General features: G+C 33.1%; 3 protein-coding genes across 6 annotated transcripts; 1 reads left to right on the top strand and 2 right to left on the bottom strand.

The window, feature by feature from the left end:
- The first annotated feature begins 4,215 nt into the window (after positions 1-4,215).
- On the top strand, positions 4,216-9,293 carry LOC133678273 (uncharacterized). Of its 4 annotated transcripts, none has more exons than XM_062100550.1 (3): positions 4,216-4,490; positions 4,834-5,059; positions 9,084-9,293. In XM_062100550.1, the coding sequence occupies exons 1-2, from the start codon at positions 4,259-4,261 to the stop codon at positions 5,055-5,057; spliced, it is 456 nt and encodes a 151-aa protein (XP_061956534.1). In that variant the 5' UTR covers positions 4,216-4,258; the 3' UTR covers positions 5,058-5,059; positions 9,084-9,293. The 4 variants fall into 4 exon arrangements, with proteins under 4 accessions (XP_061956534.1, XP_061956533.1, XP_061956531.1 ...); XM_062100549.1 differs by lacking the exon at positions 9,084-9,293 and adding an exon at positions 5,930-6,232; XM_062100547.1 differs by lacking the exon at positions 9,084-9,293 and adding an exon at positions 5,888-6,232.
- A 1,748-nt stretch (positions 9,294-11,041) lies between these two features.
- Positions 11,042-13,765, bottom strand: LOC133677971 (uncharacterized). Its single transcript, XM_062100116.1, has 5 exons — positions 13,550-13,765; positions 13,403-13,452; positions 12,900-13,026; positions 11,903-12,007; positions 11,042-11,802 (listed from the first exon to the last, which is right to left on the bottom strand). Exons 1-5 carry the CDS (start codon positions 13,656-13,658, stop codon positions 11,180-11,182), a joined length of 1,014 nt encoding a protein of 337 aa, XP_061956100.1. The 5' UTR covers positions 13,659-13,765; the 3' UTR covers positions 11,042-11,179.
- A 6,967-nt stretch (positions 13,766-20,732) lies between these two features.
- LOC133678171 (DEAD-box ATP-dependent RNA helicase 21-like) lies at positions 20,733-23,354 on the bottom strand. Its single transcript, XM_062100402.1, has one exon. It carries the CDS (start codon positions 23,192-23,194, stop codon positions 21,053-21,055), a length of 2,142 nt encoding a protein of 713 aa, XP_061956386.1. The 5' UTR covers positions 23,195-23,354; the 3' UTR covers positions 20,733-21,052.
- Between the last annotated feature and the right edge of the window lie 501 nt (positions 23,355-23,855).

The raw sequence follows: 23,855 nt of genomic DNA, 5'->3' as shown, positions 1-23,855 counted from the left end.
TAAATGATTCCTAAATTGAATAAGAAAAAAATAACTGAGGAAAATAAGATTCCTAAACTAATCAGGAAAAAAAACACCATAAAAAATATATTTTCCTAAACTAAATAGGAATAAAAATAACTAAGAGAATAAATAAAACTCCTTAAAAATCCTTCTACACTGGTCTTTATGGGTTTAAAGGAACTTATCATTAAGTTTAAATTATTTTTGTCTTGATCTCATGGATATCCAATCAATATCCTCGAATCTCTTTTCTTTCATCATTTCAAAAGTATAACAATTTTGATGATCAAATGATTACGAGTTCTAATCTTAATATTTTTATTTATTTGATAAAAATTAAACACAAATAATTTAAACCTGTATAAATTTCAAATTTAAAAAACTTTTATATTAAAAAATTGATTAATATAGCAGCAATAGCATATATCGACAGCAAAGTGATTAACCTACTCCCAAAACTTACGCATCATTCAAGGGTAAGAGAAAAGGGTAAACCAATTTAACTCGTAAAAATCCATCATAAAACTGAAGAAACAAAACTCTGCTTCAGAAATGAAAAGAGAATAACAGCATGAAGATGTTTAAAGCATATTAATTACAGATCGACCATAGGGAATTAACAATGGCTGCCTTCTAATGTAATTAAATATTTAAACAGGCTTCTTCTAGTTTTATATTTCTTAATTACATCTAGAAGTATAATCAAAGAAATTGTATGATGATGATGTTATTGTTGATCATCAGAAAGCTGCTTTGCTGTCTATAGGAAATCATAATGTTGGAAATTGGAAACAACAAATAAAAAAATTCACATGACACAATCCCGTAAGATCGACGTTATTTCATCAGGAGTTAATTAGCTTCCCTTACTGATCGGAAAGTAGTCTGAAGCACAACATTCCGTTCACCCAAGACATTCCGATCCCCTTACCGGCTTGAATATCTCTAGGCAAAGCAACCTGATCCCAGTCCTCCAGTCTGTATCGCCCGTTTTTCTTTCTTACAAGCTCCATGTTATACCTACGTTCCTTCTCAACATCATACACATCAATGACAGTCCTTCCACAGTGCTTGCTTAGTCTTTCACTCTTATCAGCCGGCAGTCTTGGCATGATGTAGTTCTCAACATCATGAACAGACAAGATGAGTCGTCCGCTGGTGACATCCTCAGCTGTTAGTTGTTTCTTGATGGGCCAATTATGCAAGGCGTTCAAATCCAGCAATTCATCAAAGCGACTTACGTAATTCATTGTTCAAGAATAATTTAAGTCAAATTTGGAGAGGATGCAACAGAAGCAAGGATGAGATGAGTTTAGTTGTGGGGAAACATTTCTCACTTTATGATTATATTTATATGCCAAGCCTTCTGCTGATTTCTTGTTCAATAACTTTTTCTAGGTTGTTTTTGTTTTAATGTTTCAAAAAATTTTAAATTTTTTTTTATTTTTTTAATTTTTTTATTTAGCACTTATAACGAATAATTTTAAAAAATAAAAAAATATATTATTTTAATATTTTTTAATAAAAAAACACTTTAAAATTTTTTAAAATAACATCAATCACATTTTTAAACAATTTCTAATTTCAAAAGATTTTTTTTCCCGTTTGGCTTCAAGTTTTTCCTATTGAGTTTGTAATTGTGGAAAATGAATGTTGTCTACATAGATTATTTCATTTATTTATTTTTTCTCTTTTTGGCTTCAATTTTTTTCCTATTGAGTTAATTAATTATTGCGGAAAAATTAAGTTGTCTGCGTAGATTATTTCATTCATTTTTTTTCCTCAAGTGGGACGATCATTTCTAACCTTCCTATTTTAATAAATATTATTCAAATTAATAGAATTCTTACGTGACATCCTATACTTAATGTTGTGCGTGTAAATAATTGAATAAATAATCATCTTTAGTAGGTCCATGATAAATTCTAGTCAGGAATAAATTAATAAAGATTCTAACATCTATATATATATATATATATATATATAGAAGAGAAAAATAATTACTTTTTAGATCTAATAATTAATAAAATCTCACCAACTATATATTTTTCTTCATTATAACTTTCATTATTATTCCTTGTCATTAATTAATATAATTCAATCTACGGTAATTAATAAAAAGAATTTATATAATAATCATATGTTTTTTCTATATTTATGATGAGAGTTTAAAACTTAGGCCATAGGTTATAATTGACCCCTAAACAACCCTCTATTAGCTAATTATAAGATTATTATTTTTATCGAAAAATATATTGTTTAATTAATTCTTTTTCCTTCAGTTAGAACTAAACCTACGTTACTTAGTTTTATTTTTTTTTCCTTATATTAGTTTTCGTTCATTTTTTTCTGTTTGGCTTCAAAAAATTTTCAAATTGAGTTCATAATTGTGGAAAAAGTTGTCTACGTAGATTATTTAATTTATCTATTTTCTCTCTTTTATTAGGATGATCATTTCCACCCTTCCTATTTAATTAAATTATCTCAACACTCCCTCTCGTGCAAATATTCAAAATAGAATTTTTACGTGACATTCTAGTTAATGTTGTGCATGCATGTAAATAATTGAGTAATTAAATTATCTTAATTAGTGGGTGCATGATAAATTCTAGTTAGCACTAAATTAAATAAAAAAAGTAGAGAAAAACAATAAGCTTTTAGATCTAATAATAATAATAATAAAAAAAAGATCACCAACTTTATATTTTCTATCACTATAATTTTCCTTATCATTTTGTTTCTCTCTGGCTTCAAAATAAGAGATCGTTCCTTGTTAATAATTAATATAAGTTAATCTATGGTAATTAATAAAAAAAAAATTATATAATAATCATATGTTTTTTCTATATTCATTATGAGAGATTAAAACTTGGACACGCACGTAGGTTATAGACCACTAACAACCCTTTATTAACCAATTATATGAATATTATTAATTTTATTTAAAATATATATAGTTTAATTCATTTTCCTTTAGAACTAAAATATACGTAATATAATTGAGAGTCTACAAGGTATTTTAAATGCCGATAAAAATTTAATCAATGATTTAAATGTCGATAAATGATTTAAATGATAATATATTGATAATATATTATTTTATGAACAATGATTTAATCAATGATTTAAATGTCGATAAAAACACCAATAAAATATTAGTAAAAAAATAAATGTTGATTATTTTTTTAGTGGTCAATATATTAGTACATATTACGATGGATCATCAATAGATTATCAATGGATTAACTACCGATAATAGATTGTGTATCACCAATAGATTGATTGATAGAATTATTAACACACAAGTTTTGTTAATACATTCGTCGGTTTATATTATAATAGTTTACAACTCTTGTAATTCTTTGATAAAAATAAATTTATATTATCAAAAGAATTAATAATAATTTTGTTGGTATTTAATTTTGAGAGAAGCAAAGAATAAAGAAGAAAAAATAAAGATTAAAAGTTACGTTAATCTTACTCGATATACATTATTATTTATATACAATTAATCTCCCACTAGCTAACAATTTCGGCTAACTCGTTGAATTGCTTTTAACTGATTCTTATAAATTTAATAGTTATTTTTAAAGTATTTTTTACTTGAAAATATATTAAAATAATATTTTTTATTTTAAAAAATTTATTTTTAGCAACAAATATATCAAAACAATCCAAAAATATAAAAAAATTAATTAAAAGAAAACTCAAACTTTTAAAAAAAACACCATTTGAGGCACAAAAACAAACATGCACTTATCCACCTGTTAAGCAAGCTTCCCAACTCAAGCTAACTCTAAGAAGCTGCTTCCAATATTAGCCATCCTATTCTGCATTATCCCTTCTTGATTGATGAACTGTAACACTTTATTTGCCCCCTATTTCTCTTCTGAATTTTTATATAACAATATTCTTTATAAACGCAATTGTCAAAGTATTGGTAATTTATTTAAGACCCGATAATGCTTTCACCATTAGTAGAAAAGAAAGATTAAATGAAGTTTTGATACATGCACATACTCGGTTGAAAAATGCAATGAAAAATAAAACAGAGAAGAAAAGGATATAATGTTATTTGTGTGAGGCTGGGCTTTCATGCCTAGTTCTCACGTAGCTTTGTGAAGTATAGCACCCAAATTTTCGAAATTGAAGCTAGCCCAAGATTTAAGACCCACAATACTAGAGTCATATATTTTTAAAAAACCCTTAAATTTGCCTGAAAGCCCTAATTTATTGTGGCTCCAAAATACCCACCATGAAGAGAGCTCTGCTGACAAATCTCTCTGTCTGCACTCGAAAGCTCCTTCTATCTCCTCCCAGATTAAACCCTAACCCTAGCCCATCACTTGCTCAACTCACTGTCCCCACTCGTTCTAGACTCAGCAGGTTCTACTCTTCTGAGTCTGACTCATCCTGTGAAGCAAGATTTACCCAGACCCAGAAGTCAAATGGCTCCATTGAAGATGCTGATGAGCTCAGCACTCAAGGTAGGGTAAAATTGAAAATGGGTTTTGCTTTTTGTGGAAAAATGCTGGAGAAGGAAAAAAAAATTGGACTGTAATTGTACGTGCATGAAAATATCTCCTTGTTTTAGTTTCAAAAATATAAAGATTAGACTTTTAGGCTGAATTTTGTTAGCTTTGTAATCTTGTGTTTTTGCATTTTCAGTTCAATTTTCATCGATGATTTTGAAAAAGAATGACTCTTTTATGTGTTCAATGTTGCAAATCTGTGACCTTTTGAGAATGGAATGCATGGCCATTTGTTTTGGGTTTGTGGATTGAAAGTCATGTTGTCAAAAACTGAAGTGTGAGATTATATGGGTTGCAGAGATAAAAAGGCTGGTGGAGAAGTACTACGAAGGTGAAGATGAGTCACTACCATTGATTTTCGAAGCAATTATAAAGAGGAAGCTGGCAGGGATCCCGGATGAGAAGTTGATAGAACAACTTAATCTAGAATCTCCTACAAATGGTTTTGAGGACAAAGAGTTTGATTTTGATTTTGAAGATAAATGGAGTGAAACTGATGAGGATGGTGATGACTTAGATTGATGGTATGTTAATGCTGTTATTGCGAGAATTATAAGTAATGAATGACTAATGTGCCTATTTCAGGGAATCTTGTGGTTGAAAATTTGTAGTTTCTTGTTATGCAATGCCTACAACTGCAGGAGCATAAGAGCATAATCATAGTGATGTAGGAGGTTATAAGGAAAATTATTTTCTTTAATAATTTTTTTTTCTATTTAGTTTAGGAAATTAAATGTTATGTTTAATAATTTTGTATTATTTAATTAAGTATAGGAATATTTATAATTATAATAACTTTATAATTATTTATTAGTTTATTTTTTTGTCCTTAAGGTAGACCAAGATTTGGTATAAATATGGTTGTTTAATTTGTATTTCTGCAAACTACTCAAAGAGATAATATTTAGGATTAAAATTTTGAATTAGGATTTTTGTGTGGTGATCTTATTTGGTAGAATTTTGTGTTGATTGTGTTTGCTGTTTTTTTTGTCATTTTTGTCATTGGTTGGTATTAAAGTCCAACGATTCCTGGCGGTGCAGTTTGTGTTGTGTGTTGAAATAATCATGGCTGAATTTTGTATAATAACTTCATAATTATTTATTAGGATCTTTTTTCCTCTTTAAGGTAGACCTAGAACTAGTATAAATATAGTTGTTTAGCTTGTATTTCAGCAGATCACTCAAAGAGATTAAAATTTTGAATTAGGGTTTTTGCGTGGTGATCTTATTTGGTAGCATTCTATGTTGCTTGTGTTTGCTGTTTTTCTTGTGTTGTTTTTGTCCATGTTGGTATTAAAACCCAATGATTTGTAGTGGTTTGTGTTGTGTGTTGAAATAATCATGGCTGGAAGATGACGGAAGATGACGCAAAACAAGAAGTGCTTGTGCTGTAGGGATGAGGAGATTTCCCCTAGGGAAAGACATTCAAGAACTGGCGATAAAAGATATGCAGAGATAGATTGTAAAATTAACCCATCAATTAGTGGAAGTGATTAACCCGAGGGATCATGTGGAGAGTAATCACGGATCCATGGTCAGCTTTGAAAACTATTTTAGAGGTGAGAGCAGAGGTATACTATACTGATAGGTTCAAATCATGGGATTTCTTATAATGGATTTTGATCTCTGGTTGTTGCTTTTGGTCTCTATTCTGATGTGGATTGATGTTCTCCAATAATTTATGATGTTTATTTTAATGGTGATTATGATAGCATAATAAACAACAAGAGTAATGGGATTGATGATGTCATCAATAATGTTCTTCTTGATAAGTGAAAGGTTAAGTGAAAGGTTGAGTGTAAAGAGAACAATGAAGGAGCTCAACAAAATAAATAGAATTGTATTTTTTTTTTATTAGGCATCCAGTAGTAATTTAAACTAGAGGGTGAGCTTTTTCAACTTGATGACGCTGATGTAGGAGGTTTCAAGGAAAATTATTTTTCCTTGGCTATTTTTCAACAATATATAATTGAAATGAAGGATTTTGTTCACATGAAAGGCCTGAGGGCAGAGCATATGTGCAAAGTGTTGCTGCAAGCTTTGGTGCTTTGATAACTGAACTCTTTGTTTGAATCTCAGTTGCACTACAGTTCTAGTTGCAGGATGGAATCTCTCTTTTAGAAGTTTTCTTTTCATGTATGTTCATTTCATCCTCTCTTCTTAAATCGGCAAGATCATTGAGAAATTTTATATTACTTCATAGCAACTACAATCACTTAATGAGTCCATTTAAAAAAAATACATAAACTTGAAAGAAAAAATCACATCAGGTCTGTTGTTTAAATGATAAAAAAAAAGTCGTCGAAGGCAAAATCATCGAGATAATAGATATATTTTACTAGTGAAATGACATCAATATCTTTCTTAAACAAAAATAAAATTACTTGTTTTTGAATCAAATGTATTTTTATCTTTTTAAATGATGCATTATTCATTATAGGTTTATTTAAGAGTATTTTTATCTATTCCATATTTTTATAAATAATAAAATAACAAAAATACCTTTAAAATAAAAAATAAAATAAAATTGCCAGACGGGGTGTTTTAATCCCTTTCTTTTGTTGTGCATAGTTAAATCACACGAAAGCCCCTAGAGCCACACACACACAAAAAAAAAATTTAGGGAATCACGGTTATTATGGTCTTTTTGTTGTGGGTTTTTTTTGCTAATTGTTTATTTCCTTAGGGGTAATAGTGTAAATTACTATTTAATTTATATTTTAATTGAGAAAGATGTTGACGCGTGCTGTGCTTACGTTAGTGCGAGAAAGATGTCACACTCTTTAGACAACACTTGTGACGCCTCCTAGTGGTTAAAAAAATGCCACACTCATTTCATTTTATTCTTTGATGTCTTATCTTTTGTTTTGGATATGTCATCTTATGTTCATCGGTGGCCTTGTTTTCTTTTTATTTCTCTCACTTACCTAGAAAAACGAACTATAATTCGCATTGTTATTGGTGTTTTAGATTATCCTTTTAGTTTTGATTTTTTTTATCTTTTTTTTATTAAAGTTTTATTTGTTTCCAATTTTAATTTGTATATATAATTTTTCTCGATTTGGTCTTACTTTTTTTTTCTTTTGCTCTTTTATCAAAGTTTATGCCTTTCAATTTTATCTTTCAATTCAAGTTTATGGTTTTTGTTTTTTCAATAATGATATAAAAATAATAATTTCAATTTAATCATTTTTCTTTTAATTTCTTATTGTTTTCTTTGCCCTTTTTATCAAGTTTTTATAGCTTTTAATTTTATTCTTTATATCAAGTTTATGGTTTTTGTTTATTTAACAGTTGTTGTAATAATAATATTAGTAGTCGTGGGGGTGGGGTGGTGATAATAATAATTTTTATCCTTACATTGACCTAGATTAATACTAGTGACCCTCTTAATCTGTGACCCGGGTCTTGCCCAGATTGACTTCCAAATCAAGTTTTAAAACTATAATAATAATTTTTTTTATTTTATATTGACTTAGGTCAACCTGGATTTACTTTCCTCATATGTGACCCTAGCCTTACTCGAATCGACCTTTGAGTCGGGTTTGAAAACTATGATAATAATCATTTTTGTTCTTGTGTTGACTTGAGTCAGCGGTCAACCCCACTCATGACCCTGTCCATATCCCGGTTCAATTCCTGAATTGAATTTTAAAATTATGATAATAATCATTTTTATTTTTATATTGACTCTAGTCAATCTAATCCATGACCCAAACCTAAGGATTAGGTCCTTATGGCTGAACGGGACGGATACTTTGCGGAGAATAAATGCTGCTTGCTCGGAAATTTGGTTGCTTGGTTGCAATCACAAGAGTAACACCGGCAGCGAGGATAAGAAACAAAAGTATGGTGGATTTTGACACAAGAAAAGGAGGTCTCTTGAAGATACTCATCATGGTTTTGATTTAAGTTTCAGAGAAGGATGTGAAATATATTGATAGCAAGGGTTTATATGGGGTTCGGCCAAGGAATTTTGTGTTCTGTAAGAGAGGCATTTACTGATATAGCCCCATTGTGCAATGATATTAGAATTACATAAATAGTCAGACATCCAAACGTCTGATTTTGAGGGACCGAACCTCGTACTCGCATGGCTCCAAAAAGAAATGCCATGTAATTCTTTTTCTTTTTCTTTGCCCCGATCTCCCAAAAATTTGTCATAAAACCTTGCAATCCCTTCATTGAAATTCATCACTTGAGGCTAATTAAGGTGTTATATACAGCCTCGCCTCGCCTAAGTTGTATCAACTTGCATAAATTAACGCGTTTTGACAACACATATATCTTAATGAGCACAATTAACATCTATAATCCTTCTCTATAGAGTTTAAAGGTTATAAAAACGAAGAAACATTGAAATAAATTCATAGATAACATTGAATCCATACACATATATCATTCTTAAACCACCAATTGAATCCATTACTCCCTACAAGTTGGGATGAACAATATATATAGTAGATAATTATCATTTATTAACCATTTAAGAGGTGGTTCAGTGGTAAGATCTTGGGACTAATAGATTTGTTTTCTCTGTAATTTCAGGTTCGAACCCTGTGGTTGCTTATATGATGGTAACTGGAGGTTTACATGGTCGTTAACTTCAGGGCCCGTGGAATTAGTTGAAGTACGTGCAAGTTGGCCCGAATATTCAAGTTAATAATAATTAAAAAAAAACTATCATTTATTCAGACTAATACTTGTTTATGATCCCCTTCTTATCGACCTTAATTAACATTTACAGTATTGAATTAATTTTCCTGGCTTCAGGGGCTTAGCCCATCATTGTCGGATAGAAGTTTAAAAAAGAAAAAGAAGAGATTATTCAGTCTTTATACTTCATTTTGTTGCTGCCTTGCTGAGAAATTTTTTTTTTTTTTTAGTTTAATGTGAGTGTCCGGGCTAGCTTGCGCGCATCTCGACTAATCCCAAGGGCCTTGAAGTTAACGACCATGTAAGCCTCCAGTGGTCATTATATAAGCAACCACAGGGTTCGAACCTGAGACCACAGAGGGGCCACTACCTAGATGGTTGAAAACATCTAATAAAATTTTTAAATATATTATATGTGCTTTTAGGGTATGTTACTGTGTGGTTGTTTTTTTAAATATTTTATACTTAAAATTATATTAAAATATTTTTTTTAATAAAATACCATTTCTTTAATTTAAAGCAATAAAAAAAATAAAATTTCCGAAAATTTCAGCATGACAGAAAAGACAAAGAGACCTTTATATAAATATATAATTCATCATAAAAGTTATTTAAAAATTTAAAATTATGTACAGCAGTCAGGGTATACTAATTCACTCCTGCTTCTTTTGGCAGCCCATAACTTAAATCTTGTGAAAAGAGGTTTTTTTTTTTTTGCCAGTCACTGCAATCAGAACTCTAATCTTTCTAATAGAATGAAACTATATAATTTTATTGGTTTTGGGGCCAATTTTCCTCTTAAGTTTTCTTTATAAAATCCATTTTAGCTCTATTAATTTTAAATTTGCTCCTTTTATTTTCTGGACATTGGCCCTCTATATTTTTTAAACTTTTTTTTGCCACCAGTTTTGAATCCCAGTTTTCATATTTATCAAGCCCTTTCTTGCCTGTTTGATCCACTTATCGTGTTTTATTTCAACTATATGCTAGTAAAGAAAGCATAGTTAGAAAAGGAAGCCCGACAATCTTTTCGGTTATTACACCACCAATGTGATTATTTGAAAGCTTCAATACTCCTAGCTTAGTGCAATTAGCCAATGAAATAGGAATGGTTCCCCCAAGAAAATCTGCAGCAAAGGTGAGATCTTGTAACTGACTCATGCTTCCAAAAGTTTCTGTGCGAAAACCTCCTATAGACTTTCTTCATTTCCGTATAGAACTCTTAAATTGGAAATTTCTCAAATAGAATCACGTATACTCCCTGTGCGAAAGTTTCTGTGCTAAGCAAGACTTTCAAGCTTCTTGAATTTCCAATATCTTGAAGATTTTGTAGTTCTCTTAGAATTCTTTTGCACAGGTCCTTTCAAAACATGGGCTCCTATATCAAGTTGAACAAGTCCGAAGGAATTTGCTGAGGATATAGTATTGCTTTTTGGGAAGGGTGAAGCCCAAATCAAGTGAGAGGATACCAATCAATTCACTGAGTACAAAAAAAAATATTCGATGAGATTTTATAGAGTTGTTCAGGAGCCATACCTGACAGATTGTTGACAGACAACTGTAGAATCATTTGTTTGGAGAGATTTCGAAGTTGTAGTTCATTAGGGATGATTCTTTTGAAGTTGTTTCTATATAGACTTAGAAGTCTAAGACAGTAGAGGTTCCCGAATAAAGGCGGGATTGAACCTATCAAATGGCTTTTGGCAAGAACAAGTTCACAGACCTGACGCAGCGAGCCAAGCTCGCTCGGGATTTTCCCTGTAAAACTATTTTCACGTTGATGAGGCCAAAATAAAAGGCCTGTGAGCAAGTGCGATTGATGATTGATAGGCCTGTTTAAAAAATACATAAAGACTTGAATCTCATCATTTTATTATCTGGGGTGATATATTAGATGGGCAAAACACCAGGTTTCACACTCGTTGGTAGTCTGTAAAACGTAATTAATTACTTATTCTGACTTCTACCCTTCAACGGGCTATTGTTTCTCACTCGATTGAAAACTCGAACAACATGGTGTGCTCATACTTCTCGCCGGGTTGAATAACCACCGACGGGAAGTTTGGTTGGTTGATGGCGTTGGGAAATCCCTGTGTCTCCAAGCATAGTCCTGAGTGCTTTCCATAAACAGCACCTCCTTTACCAACAATTCCATTCACATAGTTTGCAGTGTAAAACTGCATCCCGGGAGCATTAGTCCACAAATCAAGGACCCTTGAACTAGATGGATCCTTGACTTTTGCAGCATGCTTCAAACCTTCCTTTTCCTCCCCGCAGTCGAGCACATAGTTATGATCATACCCTAAACCAACCTCGTGAATTGAAGCACCAACCTTCTTTTCGGTGGTGAAGTCAAAAGGAGTGCCCTTAACTGGCATGATTTCACCTGTTGGGACTATGTTCTGGTCTACAGGAGTAACATGAGATCCCCATATCTGAACTGATTGGTCAAGTATGTTCCCCGAGTTGTGGCCAGCTAGGTTCCAGTAAGTATGCTGAGCTAAGCTCACTGGAGTGGCCTTAATCTCAGCCACTGCTTCCATGTCAAGTCTCATTGTCATGCTTGAAGTTAGTGTGTAAGTTGCAGTTACAGAAAGATCCCCAGGGTAACCTGTTACAGGAGAAAGAAAATATCAATATCACACACACAACAAACAAAAATATATTACCGGAGAGAGGGGGAGAGAGAGAGAGAGAGAGAGAGAGGATACCTTCCTCTCCATCACGGCTGTGGTATTTAAAAGTAATGGATGGTTTTTCTCCTTTCTTATACTCTGCTACCTCCCATACAACTATATCAAAACCTTTATGCCCACCTAAAGCAGAGAAAGTAGGAGAAATGCTTTATGCAAGAAGACAATTTAAATAGGCATTTTATAGATACCAGACAATCAAATAGTAAATAACACAAAGCTTAAGAAACGATCCCACCATAGCTATTAGACATTAAAATCCATAAGAAGAGAAAGTTGTATTGCTGATGTAATTTTTTCTATATGCAGATTTCCTGACTCTTAAGAAAAACAATGCAATCAGAAGGAGATATAGAGAACAAACTTAAACTCAAATGTTCCATCCAGAAAGAAAAAGAGAGAGATGCTGAGACCTCTTAGTTGATGAAACAAAGAAAACACGGAATTCTTTTCTACACTTAATGTTAGAAGAATTCATTTATGTCGTTGGTTGTAGCAACTAGAAAACATCAACCAGTGCAATTGACCTAGAACGGTTTCATCCGTAGATTAGAGAGAAGAAAAACAAGGGGAAGAGGAGCCACTGAGACAACCATGAGGAAAATCCGAAATCACAAATCTTATGCATCGTGTCTAACAGTGGTTATTAGTTACCCATTACACCATTCGTCTCTTACAGCCAAATATGTTTTCTTTCCTCCAAATACTGTACAGATATAAGAACTGTGGTGCCGGTATCATATTTTTGCATAAAAACTTCTGTCTACTAAAATTCCTTTCACATACAAATTCAGTCTGTTTATAGTGTAACATTTACTGATGGATGTTACAAATAAAACTTCCATGAACAAAAATGATTTTGTCATGTTAATAAAATTTTCCAAATCAAATAAGAAAATGGTATACAGGACTAGATAATCTAATCTAATAAAATTACAAATCAAATGACTGATTGGCAGACATGGCTGATCAGAATAGCATCAAAGTTCACAATAATTTGGAATTACAAGCATACCATGAAGACTGTTTGGAGGCCTGTTGACGGGTAAGGTGTAATCTACCCCATTAAGAGTGAACTTCCCATCTTTGATCCTGTTCGCCACTCGACCCACAATGGCACCAAAATAAGGTGCAACACGATTCTGATCAAGCATAAATTTACCCAGAAAAGGATTCAGGCACCAAATATAAACACAGGAAAAGAAAACTAATCACGCGAAAATTAGTAAAGGTTATTAATACTATCATTCCTCCAAACTGACATACCAATGACATATATGGCAAATTAAAAAAAATCAGATAAGTTTGCAAACAAAAAAAAGTTTTTTGGTGATGAATTGCAAGCAAAGTTGACAGGAACAATAATAATTCCAGAATACAAAATTTAGATGATGAACTATCAAAAAAACATACATGGAATGCAGAAAACATCCAGTCAAATCATAAATGAATACAAGAAAGAACCAAACTTTGCATTAGATCACAACAGATGACAGAAAATCAAGTGACTAGAATTACCAAATATGGCTCAACAGAGTCAAATCCAAGAACCACATCAGCCAAATTACCTACAAAAGTCAAGAGAGCCCAACAATCAACAACACCTTAAGAAACAACAAAAAGCGAAACAGATTGATCGATCCATCATTCATAAGAATTGGTTACCATTTTTGTCAGGTAAAGACAAGGAGGTAATGGTGCAACCCAGATTGGTGATTTTGACCTGCATGGTCCCATTGTTGAGTTCAAAGATTTGTGGCTTCTGATCTGCCATCACTCACTCACTTAACACGAAACTGAGACTTCGAGAAACAGTTTTTCTTTCGCTTCTTTTGTTGTGGTTGGCTTTGCTTTGTTTTAGAGTACTTGCTAGTTTTTTTCTGTTTGATTGTCCTTTTATTGTAGTGCACAACTACAGCTGGTGCGCACAAGGTTAAACTTTTTATAAAATAAATAAAAATATCTAAACAATAATAAAATTAATTTACATTGAATAACACGTGAATCAGGATATATGAGATGAGAATAATTTTATAAAAAATTAAAATATAAATTATTAAATTTAAAATTTAATAATCAAATATCAAATGATAAAATAAAAAAATTAATTTAAAAAAAATATATTAAAAAAATACTCAAGTTAAGTTTAATTAACTTTACAAACTCATCAAATATAAAATCAGATCCGGATTTAAAAGTTAAATTTGTTGAAAACAGATCTAGAAAACAAAAACTGAAATTCAATAAAAAAAATTATAAAAAAACAAGCCAGCACTAGAAAATGAGTAATAAAAAAAGGATCAAAATTGAAAATAAAATAAAAAATAAAAAAAATGCAAATGATAAAAAATAGCAATCAAAAGAATAAATACTAGATTGGATATAAAGATTAAATGAAATTAAATATTGAGGGATGAAATTAAAAAAAAAATTAAAATCAAAAGAAAATAAACCAAATACAAAACAATTACAAAATAAAGGACACCACTGAATTTTTAAAGGCTTGGCATGAATACCAAGGCCAAGGAGAGAGAAAAGAAAGGGAGGAAAAAAATTCATCGTTGTTAAACCGTTGCTAGCTTGACCAAACGCGTCACTCCAATAGCTATACCACCACCTTACAAGTCAGATAAGATGGCGGTCGGTAGTTTTTGGACACTGGAATACTCATGTGCCTCTAGAATGACACAGGAGACAATGACGTGAGCACGCATCAAACTTTTTCATTGATTTATTAATATTTTAATAATACAAATTACTAAACCAGCCTTAAGGGCATATGAATATTACAAAAAAAAAAACCATGTTACAAAGATGAAAATATCCTCATAAGCCACTCTTAGATTTTTTTTAAGTCAAATATTAAATATGCCATTTTACTATACAAAAAATATGTAAACACAACAAAACCTCTCTTTGCAAGGTCAATATTTTTTACCTTTAAAGGATACCAACATTATTTTACTGTGCAAATAAATGGAAAAAGACACAAAAGTGCCTAGAAGAAAGGCTTTTTTTTTAGCTTTCAAGGGCAACAGAGTATTTTTATTGTACATAAAAAAATAATGAATGACTAAATTGTTCCCGATCAATTGACAAAAAGCATTTAGATCCCCTGAAAAGGATGATTTATCCTTGTTGCCAAAGCAATTGTTAAGTGTAGTGAAGGATAAAATGGTCAATATACTGTTTGAATCCACAATGTTTCTCCTCACATGCCGCATGAAAACACTAAGGCCTTTTAGTTTTTTTTGTAATAGAGGGGTGGCTCGTTAAGGTTTTTTTGCAGCATAAAAAAAAGATCAAGAAAAATAATAGAAATGTTTTTTAAAATTTTTTTAATGAGAATAGGATAATTGTATAAAAGAAAAATAAAAATAAAAATATGAATCTTAATTGCCAACAAATAAAATATCAAATAAAGAAATTGAAAAGAAAAAAAATTAAAAAAAGAAAAAAGAAATTGATATGAGTCTATCTAAACCAACACACCAAATTTATAACATCGTCGTGAGACCAAAATAACCTCGTGGAAAGTAAATTGAATAAAATTCTAAAGCTCAATTCTCAAACCAACCTAATAGTAAAGGGAGAAATTAAAAATAAAATTAAAAAAATAACAAAAAATAGTTTAAATCAACCTTGGTGAACCCACCAAGTCCATGATGACATGTGATTGAAATAAACTCACAAAAATAAAAGTTACAAAATAATGAATGTCAATCTCTCATCGCCAGAATCATATTATGTTTCATTTCTATTAGTGGGATTAGAAATGACATTAGGCCAACATTGAAAATATTAAAACCTATAACACTTATACAGGTGTTTGATCAAGCAATATGGCAAGAGAAGTCGGATCTGGCAATATCAAGGAAGAATAAATTTATTTCCAGGGCATCTCCTTCTTTTAGTAGTGGTAAACCACCAGGTAACCCTTCTTTTAAAACTTCACATATGAAAAACGATTTACTACTTAGAAAAAAAATATATGCCTAAGACATTATACGAATAAAGAAGAAGGTTAGGTTAGTGTCTCAAGTGTGGAGAGAAGTTTACACTAGGTCATCAAGGTAATAAAAAAGAATTTAAATATGATAAATAGGGAGGAAAAAGAAGGAGAACAGTTTTTAAAAGTAAAAGAATGAGATAATAATATGATAATGGTAGAAAAAGAGCAAGTAGAAGAGTATAGGTTATCTTTTAATGCATTGACTGATAATTAGGCACATAATATTAGGGGTGTTCAAAAAAACCGAAAAACCGATTAAACCGAGAAAACCGGAAAAAAAATAACCGAAAAAACCGAACCGTGAAAAAAAACCGATTAAACCGATTAAAATTTTGAAAAAACCGACCGGTTCGGTTCGGTTTCGGTTTTTTAAGTCTGGAACCGGAAAAACCGAACCGAACCAAACCAAACCGAACCGAAACCGAAAAAAACCGGGAAAAAACCGAGCCAAACCGAGCCAAAACCGAGCCAAACCGAAAAAACCGAGCCAAACCGAGCCAAAACCGAGCCAAACCGAGCCAAACCGAAAAAACCGAGCCAAACCGGTTTGAACCGGTTTTTGCTCTAAAAAACCGAACCGAACCGAACCGAACCGAAACCGGTCGGTTTGAACCGATTTCGGTTCGGTTTCGGTTTTTTTAAAAAAAAAAAAAAATTTCGGTTTGGTTACTTTTTTTGATAAAAACCGAACCGAACCGAACCGTGAACACCCCTACATAATATAATAAGAATTGGAGGAAATTGTCGGGACCTTATAATTCTTATTAATAGTGGAAGTACATATAGATTTATAGATGGGCAAGTGGTTAAGAAGATTAGGACCACCATAAAAAAAAAAAACATTGTGTTGGCAATAATTGTGGCTATTGGAAGTGTCATAAAGTGTGGTGTATTTTTTTTAGGGCTTGCATAAACTTCAAGCTAACTTAAAAATTTTGATGAATGGGGTAATACAACATATCATCAGTCTGTTTGCATCCTCAATATTATTAGTTAAAAAGAAATACAGTAGTTGGAGATTTGGTGTGGACTATTGACAATTAAAAACAAATTTTCAATACCTCTAATAGATGATCTTATGGATGAGTTGCATGAATTACAATATTTTTCTAAACTAGATTTGAAGTCTAGATATCACCAAGTTAGGATGCAAGCATATGACATTAAGAAGACAACATTTCATACTCACTATGGAAATTACAAACTCAAGTTTATGCCTTTTAGTTTTATAAATGCTCTAGCAACATTCCAGGCTCTAATGAATAATGTGATGGAACCTTTTCTCATAAATTTATATTGGTTTTTTTATGATATTCTGATATATAGCTCAAGCTTGAAGCTACACATCAATCATCTTATAAATGTGTTACAAACATTAAGAAATCATCATTTATTTTCTAGAAAATCTAGATGCTCTTTTTATGAGTCTTAAGTGGAGTATTTGAGATATATTGTATCAGCTAGAAGGGTTGTAATAGACTCAAATAAGACTGCAGCAATAAGGTATTGGCTTACTCCACAAACAATGAAAGAGGTTAGAGGATTCCTAGGGTTAGCAGGATATTATAGGAAATTTATAAGAGGGTTAATATCATAAGCAATTCATTGGTTGATTTGCTAAAAAAAAATAGTTTTAGTTTGGATAGCACTGCCCAAAAGGCTTTTAAAGAGCTTAAAATGGCTTTGTGTGAAGCTATAATCCTTGCATCACCTGATTTTACTAAGTTGTTTATAGAAGGATTGTCAAAATCTGAAGGGAATGATATTATTATGTTTATTGTGGATAAGTTCACTAAATAAAATCACTTCATTGCTTTATCACACATCTTCATTGCCAAGACCATTACTTAGATTTTATGGAATGATTTCTATAAGTTTCATGGCTTGCCCTTTATCATTATTGCTAACAAGGATAAGGCTTTTATTAGTGTATTTTGGATGGAGTTATTCAAGCTCTACGTGAGTATTATCTATCACCCTCAATCAGATGGACAATCAAAAAGAGTAAACAAATGCTTTAAGGCTTACCTAAGATTCATGACTATGCATTCCCTAAACAATGGCACATGTGGTTATCTAGGACGTATTGGTGGTACAATACAAATTTATATCCAACACAAATGAGCTCTTTTCAAATAGTTCATGGCTATCCATCTCTTGGTGCAAAAACAGTTCGATCTAAGATGATTTATATTGTTGTTGTGGAAGATATGTTACAAAATGGGAAAGAATTGGATCATAGTCTATAGAGGCAACTGGATATGGCTAGAAACAGGATGAAACAAATGGTTCACAAAGGCAGAATAGAAAGAGAATTTAAGGTGGGAGAATGAGTCTTTCTTAAGTTATAACCATATAGACAGACTATTATAGCCCTTAAAAATAATATAAGGTTGAATCCAAGGTGACCTTATAAGATAATTCAGCGAATGAGGACAATAGCATGCAAGTTGCTGCCAGAATGAGTCCCAATTTCACCCAGTGTTTCATGTCTCTTTGCTGAAGAGAAAGATTAGTGACCATTTAAGGTACATGCTATAGGGACGTAGCTATTACAGCAGGGCTAATTCGATGGTCAAATTTGTTTGTTTGATGAAGATTCTATCTGGGAAGAACTTTAGTTGCAATTTCCACTTTGAAATTAGTTCCTGAGGTCAAGAATTTGTTAAGTAAGAGGAATTGTTATGAATAGTTGGATAACGTGAGAAGAAAGGAAGCTTCAGCAGGGGTGGAAAGAAGAAATAATTGTACACATTTTTTGTATTTTACAAACAAAATTCTCTCTCTTTTGTTTTCTTCTATTTCTCAGCTTATTTATTGCATTGTCAAGAGAGATTTTAATAGTGTGTATATATTAAAAAAAACACTATATTTTGTTGAGAAATGTTCCCAAAAAAAAAGAAGCAAAGGCACTGTCAAACTCGAGCAAATTTGATTTATCGGCCTCGGAGTTGGAACGACAGATCCTCGGAGTTGCTGCAAGACCTCGAAAACCAATTTGCTTCACAGAAGCGGATTTGGCTGTAAAATTGGCAAGGCCAGTTGCTCCAGGCTGTAGGATTCTGCATTGGCTAGAGTACATTTTCCCAAACCTGGATAGCAATTTTACAATGAGGACAGCCAAACATCTACCACGCTAATTGTCAGCTTTAAAAACCAAGCCACAACGACCTGTGAGAAAATTAACAACAAATACTGGGAGGTAAACCTTGAGCAGTGACATCATTAAGGTGCAGAAACTGAAACAATTCAAATCCATATATCTTCATGTGATTTTTGAAGATGGACAAACCTAACTCTAAAGCCAGTATGCTTATTTGGCTAGACTTTGGGACTTCCTAATTGATGGATCTTGGGGCGTAAACTGTCACGGGCAGTTCTGTGATTGTCTTAAACAGGGGTAATTTGTAATATTGACCATTCAACTACTACACTATTGACTACTTGAAAGCCCAGCTGGCTCCACCTTTGGAGCACCTCCTTAGTGCACCTCTATCAGGGTACCCCCAAATTAGTCTCGTATACGCTAGTAACCCCACACTTTTAAATGAATTTATCAATGAATAAGAATTTCAGCATATGTTTTGAGACAGTGTGGTGCAACCTATCTTAGGTGTGGAGCAACTATATTAGGTGTGACGCCAAAGAACCTTAGGTGTTATGCGGTTTTCTATCGTCTAGGTATTCTTCATTTATTTTACCTAGTTTAATCACCCTGCCCTTAAAACATACCAAAACCTTCATCTATAACCTATTATCTGAGTTCCAAACAATCATATTTGATGCGATTTGTAATCAGATTTGGGTGCTGTAAATTGATGTGAAAGGGGAGATATTCTTTGAGCAAGAAACTAATTGATTAAATACTAGAACAATTCACACATCACTGTAGTAGTTTTACCGAAACAAGCTGTTGACAAGCTGCATCCAAAAGTCGAAGAGGAACTCAAGTGATTTGGCTATTTCCAAAAATTGAAGATTGCATGAAGTATTGCATAATAGATGTAAGCAAATGCTTAAGACCCCACAGATTAATTCAGATCACTTGAGCATCAATATGGGCTTAATTAATTTGGAAGCTAGTGCAACAGTCATATTTGCCATAAGAAAAAATCGATAGGTCGAATGAGAGAACTGCCAATGGCTAGAAAGAACATCATATCTGAATACTATGAAAGGATACTAAAGGTACCAAATTTGAATCGCATAAAATATATATCATCTTAGTATAACTTACCAAATTTTGGACCAAAGTACCATGGGATGATGGGAATGAGCTTTGGTATCACCTCTCAGAAACTGGGGAACACAAGTCTCGAAGACCCTGCATCCATGGAACAATTACCCCAAATTGCCACAGCTCTCCAAAACAAATACAAGATTATGATGTTATTATATAAAGTAAGCACAGCAGTCATAAAGACATAACGGGCAATACCAAATAGATGGGAAAACTAACAGATAAGAAACTACTTTAAAGAAATTTTACAAAGAATTGAAAATTCTGGCTGTCCCTTGTCAGGAGAAGGGAGAAGAGGGAAGAGGAAGGGCATTTTCTCTCCCTAGAACATCTGGAACGAAGACACAATTCAAACGTGAGTTTGCACTAGTATTCAGAGGCCCAGTCTCAACAAAAACCTCTTTTTCTTAACAAATATAAACATTTAAGCTCCACTGGTAGAATTCAAGTTCGGCGCTACAAAATTGTACATTGAAGTTGTTAATCTACTTCAACCTAGTCTTTCATCAAGCTCAATCTCCAAATAAAACCAAATTATCAAAGTCGGTGTATTCAATTACAGAAAATAAATGCAAGTAATCAAAAAATGCAGCAGCTAAAGAAGTAAACATCAGAAAATGCAATATTTTAAGAGTGTCAACGCTTCAAGCTGGGTACACAATTATTCAGGAAAAAGAAATGAGAGTTCAAATATGACACTCAACTAATATCAACGTGAAATCTTCTATTACCAGATAAAGGCAGAAACTCTGTATCAAGAAAATATATGGAAACGGAAGTTTGTTGAATAAATTGAGATTGTCAAATCCCCGACTTAAACTCAGTCCCATTGGTAGAGCAGTAACCACCGACGTTTCTGATACCACTATATTGCACATAGATTTTGTTACATGGTCTTCTGAAACTCCCAAGTGCCTCAGTGAGCAAAAACAGTGTCATTTCGTCTAGGAGGTCTATCAGGAATTCCTCCTGGCTTGAATTTTGAAGCCTCGTGCTTTGCCAATTCAGGAGGCACGGGACTGTTATTCTGAATAAGCATTTGCTTGAGATCATAAAAGACATCCGAGTCCCCATGAGTCAAGAATGTTGTAGCCACACCTGTCTTTCCAGCACGGCCTGTTCGTCCAATACGATGAGTATACATTTCAATATTTCCAGGCATATCATAATTAATGACATGGGCCACATCAGGTATATCAATACCACGACCTGCAACATCTGTTGCGACAAGCACGTTGTATCTTTTGGTTCTAAAACCTTCAAGGCTAATTTCCCTCTGCTCCTGGGACTTCCCACCATGCAAAGTTGTGACACGAAAACCAAGCTTGTCCAAATTCTTGGCCACCATATCTGCATTCTTTTTAGTATTAACAAATACAATTGCGGTCTTATCTCCAGCTTCCTCAAGCAATCTATTCAACCTGTAGGACTTCTCTGATTCCTTCATCATTATCACATGTTGAGTTATCAAGTCGGTGGCCTTTCCAGCAGTACCAATAGTGACCACAACAGGATTTCTCAAGTACTTCCTAGCAAGTCGCTCCACAGCAGGTGGCATAGTAGCACTAAACATATACGTGGTGCGATAAATCTTTTTCTCATCAAGCTCTTCATCCTCATTTTCTGGCTTCAAATTACTCGATGGCATTGCATCCAACACACCCATAACCTGAGGTTCAAAACCCATATCAATCATCCTATCAGCCTCATCAAGCACCACATAATTACACTGATTCAACACTGCATAACGCCTCTCCAAACAATCAATCAAACGACCTGGAGTAGCAATAACCACCTCACAACCTTGCCTAATCCTAAACCCCTGCTCTTCAATAGACTGCCCACCAACGATAGAAACAACTTTAATACCCAAATAATGTGCAAACTTAACAGTCTCATCCTCAATCTGCTGTGCCAACTCACGCGTAGGTGCCATAACAACTGCATAAGGCCCTTCAGCCTCATTCTCCTCACTCATTGGAGGCAACCTAGAAATATATGTCAGCATAGGCAAAACAAAAGCACAAGTCTTACCAGAACCAGTCTCAGCAATCCCAATAACATCCCGCTGTTGCAATCCCAAAGGAATCGCTGCCATTTGAATAGGTGACGGCTTCTTATACCCGGCTCTCTCCACTGACTTCAACAACTCACTACTCAACTTACTCTCTTCCCAACTCCTCATCGGCCGCGGAATCTTTGAGCCCTTATAAGAAATATTATAATCTTCCCTAAATATCCTCCAATCTCTCTCAGTCATTTCTTCAAGCTTCTTCTCCGACCAATGTCTATCAACACGCATATCAAAAGTATCATACATATCAGCAGCTTCTTCCTTCAATTTTTGAGCAGCCGCCTCTTCTGGCTTTTCGTCTAGGCCTTCTTTTTTCCGAAATTCATTTCTCATGTCCTTCTCATTCTTTGCAGCAAGTTTTTTCTGCTCTCTCCTATCCATACCAGCCCGAAACCCTCGACCGAACAAAAGCTGTGCCTCATGAGGGTTTTGATACAAAACATTCATATCTCTAGAAGTATCTTCCGTGTTTTCCCAATCGAAAGAGAAGCGAAACTTCTCACTAGGTTTTATTACTCTCTTTTTAGGCTTTTTGGACCCTAAATATTGCTCTTTAATGGCATCCAGCTCCTTCTCTCGCTCTCTCTCGGCTAATTTCTCCAATCTGGCTTGTTCACGCGCCTTTACATCCTCTTCACGTTCGCGCTCTCTGTTGCGCCGCGAGGAGCGCTCGCGCTCGCGCTCTCTTTCTCTTTCTCTGTCTCTCTCCCGATCGCGCTCTCTGTCTCTGTCCCTGTCTCTGTCTCTGTCTCTGTCTCTGTCACGGTCTCTGTCCCTGTCACGGCGGTCAGAATCGGAGGGAGGTTTTTCAGTGTCAGAACTGGAGGGGCGGGATTGGGAGAGGATGAGTTGTTGGCGTTTTTTCTGTTGTTCGATTTCTTCTTGGCGGCGCTGAAGGGCTAATTTTTCACGTTCAGCTTTGGTTAAGAAGACGGGTTTGCTTTTGCTTTTGGAGACGCTAAAATCGTCGATTGAGCGTTTCATGGTGGTGGCGTTGTCGGCGGCGGTAGGGTTTAAGAGTAGAGATCGGGGGTTTGATTGATCGAAAAGCAAGTGATTCTCGATCGATCGAGACGAGAGATATTTCTCTTCTAGAAATTATTCTCTCTCTCTCTCTCTCTCTCTCTCTTATAATCAATATTTATTTAAAAACCAACTTCGTGCCCTTGTGCTGCTTTATAATCAAGTTTCACTAAATTTTAATTTTTTTATTTTAAATTAATTTTTTTATATACTAATATTTATAAATAAAAATTATTTTTAAAATATAACATCAACTACACTTTTAAAAAACTCACAAAAAATTATTATGTTTTTTTTACCATTTTAATATTTAAAATTTGTAGTTTTTTTTTACCATTTTAATATTTAAAATTTGTAATTTTTCTAATTCAGTCACATCACTTTATTTTTCAATTATATATCTTAAAATTATATTTTCATGATTTTACTTATTTGAATATATTTTTTTCTTTATCTTGCTTTTTTGTTGTATTAGCTAATTTTATGAAATATAATTTTAGCTTCTTTTTAAAAATAAAAATTAAGAATTACAATTAATACAAAAATAAACAAGCTTTTTTTTCTCATATGACATGCAAAAGTTTTATTTGAATCTCTCAGGTTTTTTTTATTTATTTTCCAA

Source organism: Populus nigra, chromosome 18, assembly GCF_951802175.1.
Source record: "Populus nigra chromosome 18, ddPopNigr1.1, whole genome shotgun sequence".
Taxonomy (NCBI): domain Eukaryota; kingdom Viridiplantae; phylum Streptophyta; class Magnoliopsida; order Malpighiales; family Salicaceae; genus Populus; species Populus nigra.
Note: the sequence above shows the minus strand (reverse complement) of the source record. Positions and strands in the feature narration are given on the sequence as shown.

Coding starts and splice junctions, on each gene's coding strand:
- LOC133678171 (XM_062100402.1), bottom strand. CDS start 23,194: ATGAAACGCTCAATCGACGATTTTAGCGTCTCCAAAAGCAAAAGCAAA.
- LOC133677971 (XM_062100116.1), bottom strand. CDS start 13,658: ATGGCAGATCAGAAGCCACAAATCTTTGAACTCAACAATGGGACCATG. Junction 12,008..12,899: donor GCCTCCAAACAGTCTTCATG/GTATGCTTGTAA, acceptor TCTCTGCTTTAG/GTGGGCATAAAGGTTTTGAT. Junction 11,803..11,902: donor CAGCCGTGATGGAGAGGAAG/GTATCCTCTCTC, acceptor CTCCTGTAACAG/GTTACCCTGGGGATCTTTCT.
- LOC133678273 (XM_062100550.1), top strand. CDS start 4,259: ATGAAGAGAGCTCTGCTGACAAATCTCTCTGTCTGCACTCGAAAGCTC. Junction 4,491..4,833: donor TGATGAGCTCAGCACTCAAG/GTAGGGTAAAAT, acceptor TATGGGTTGCAG/AGATAAAAAGGCTGGTGGAG.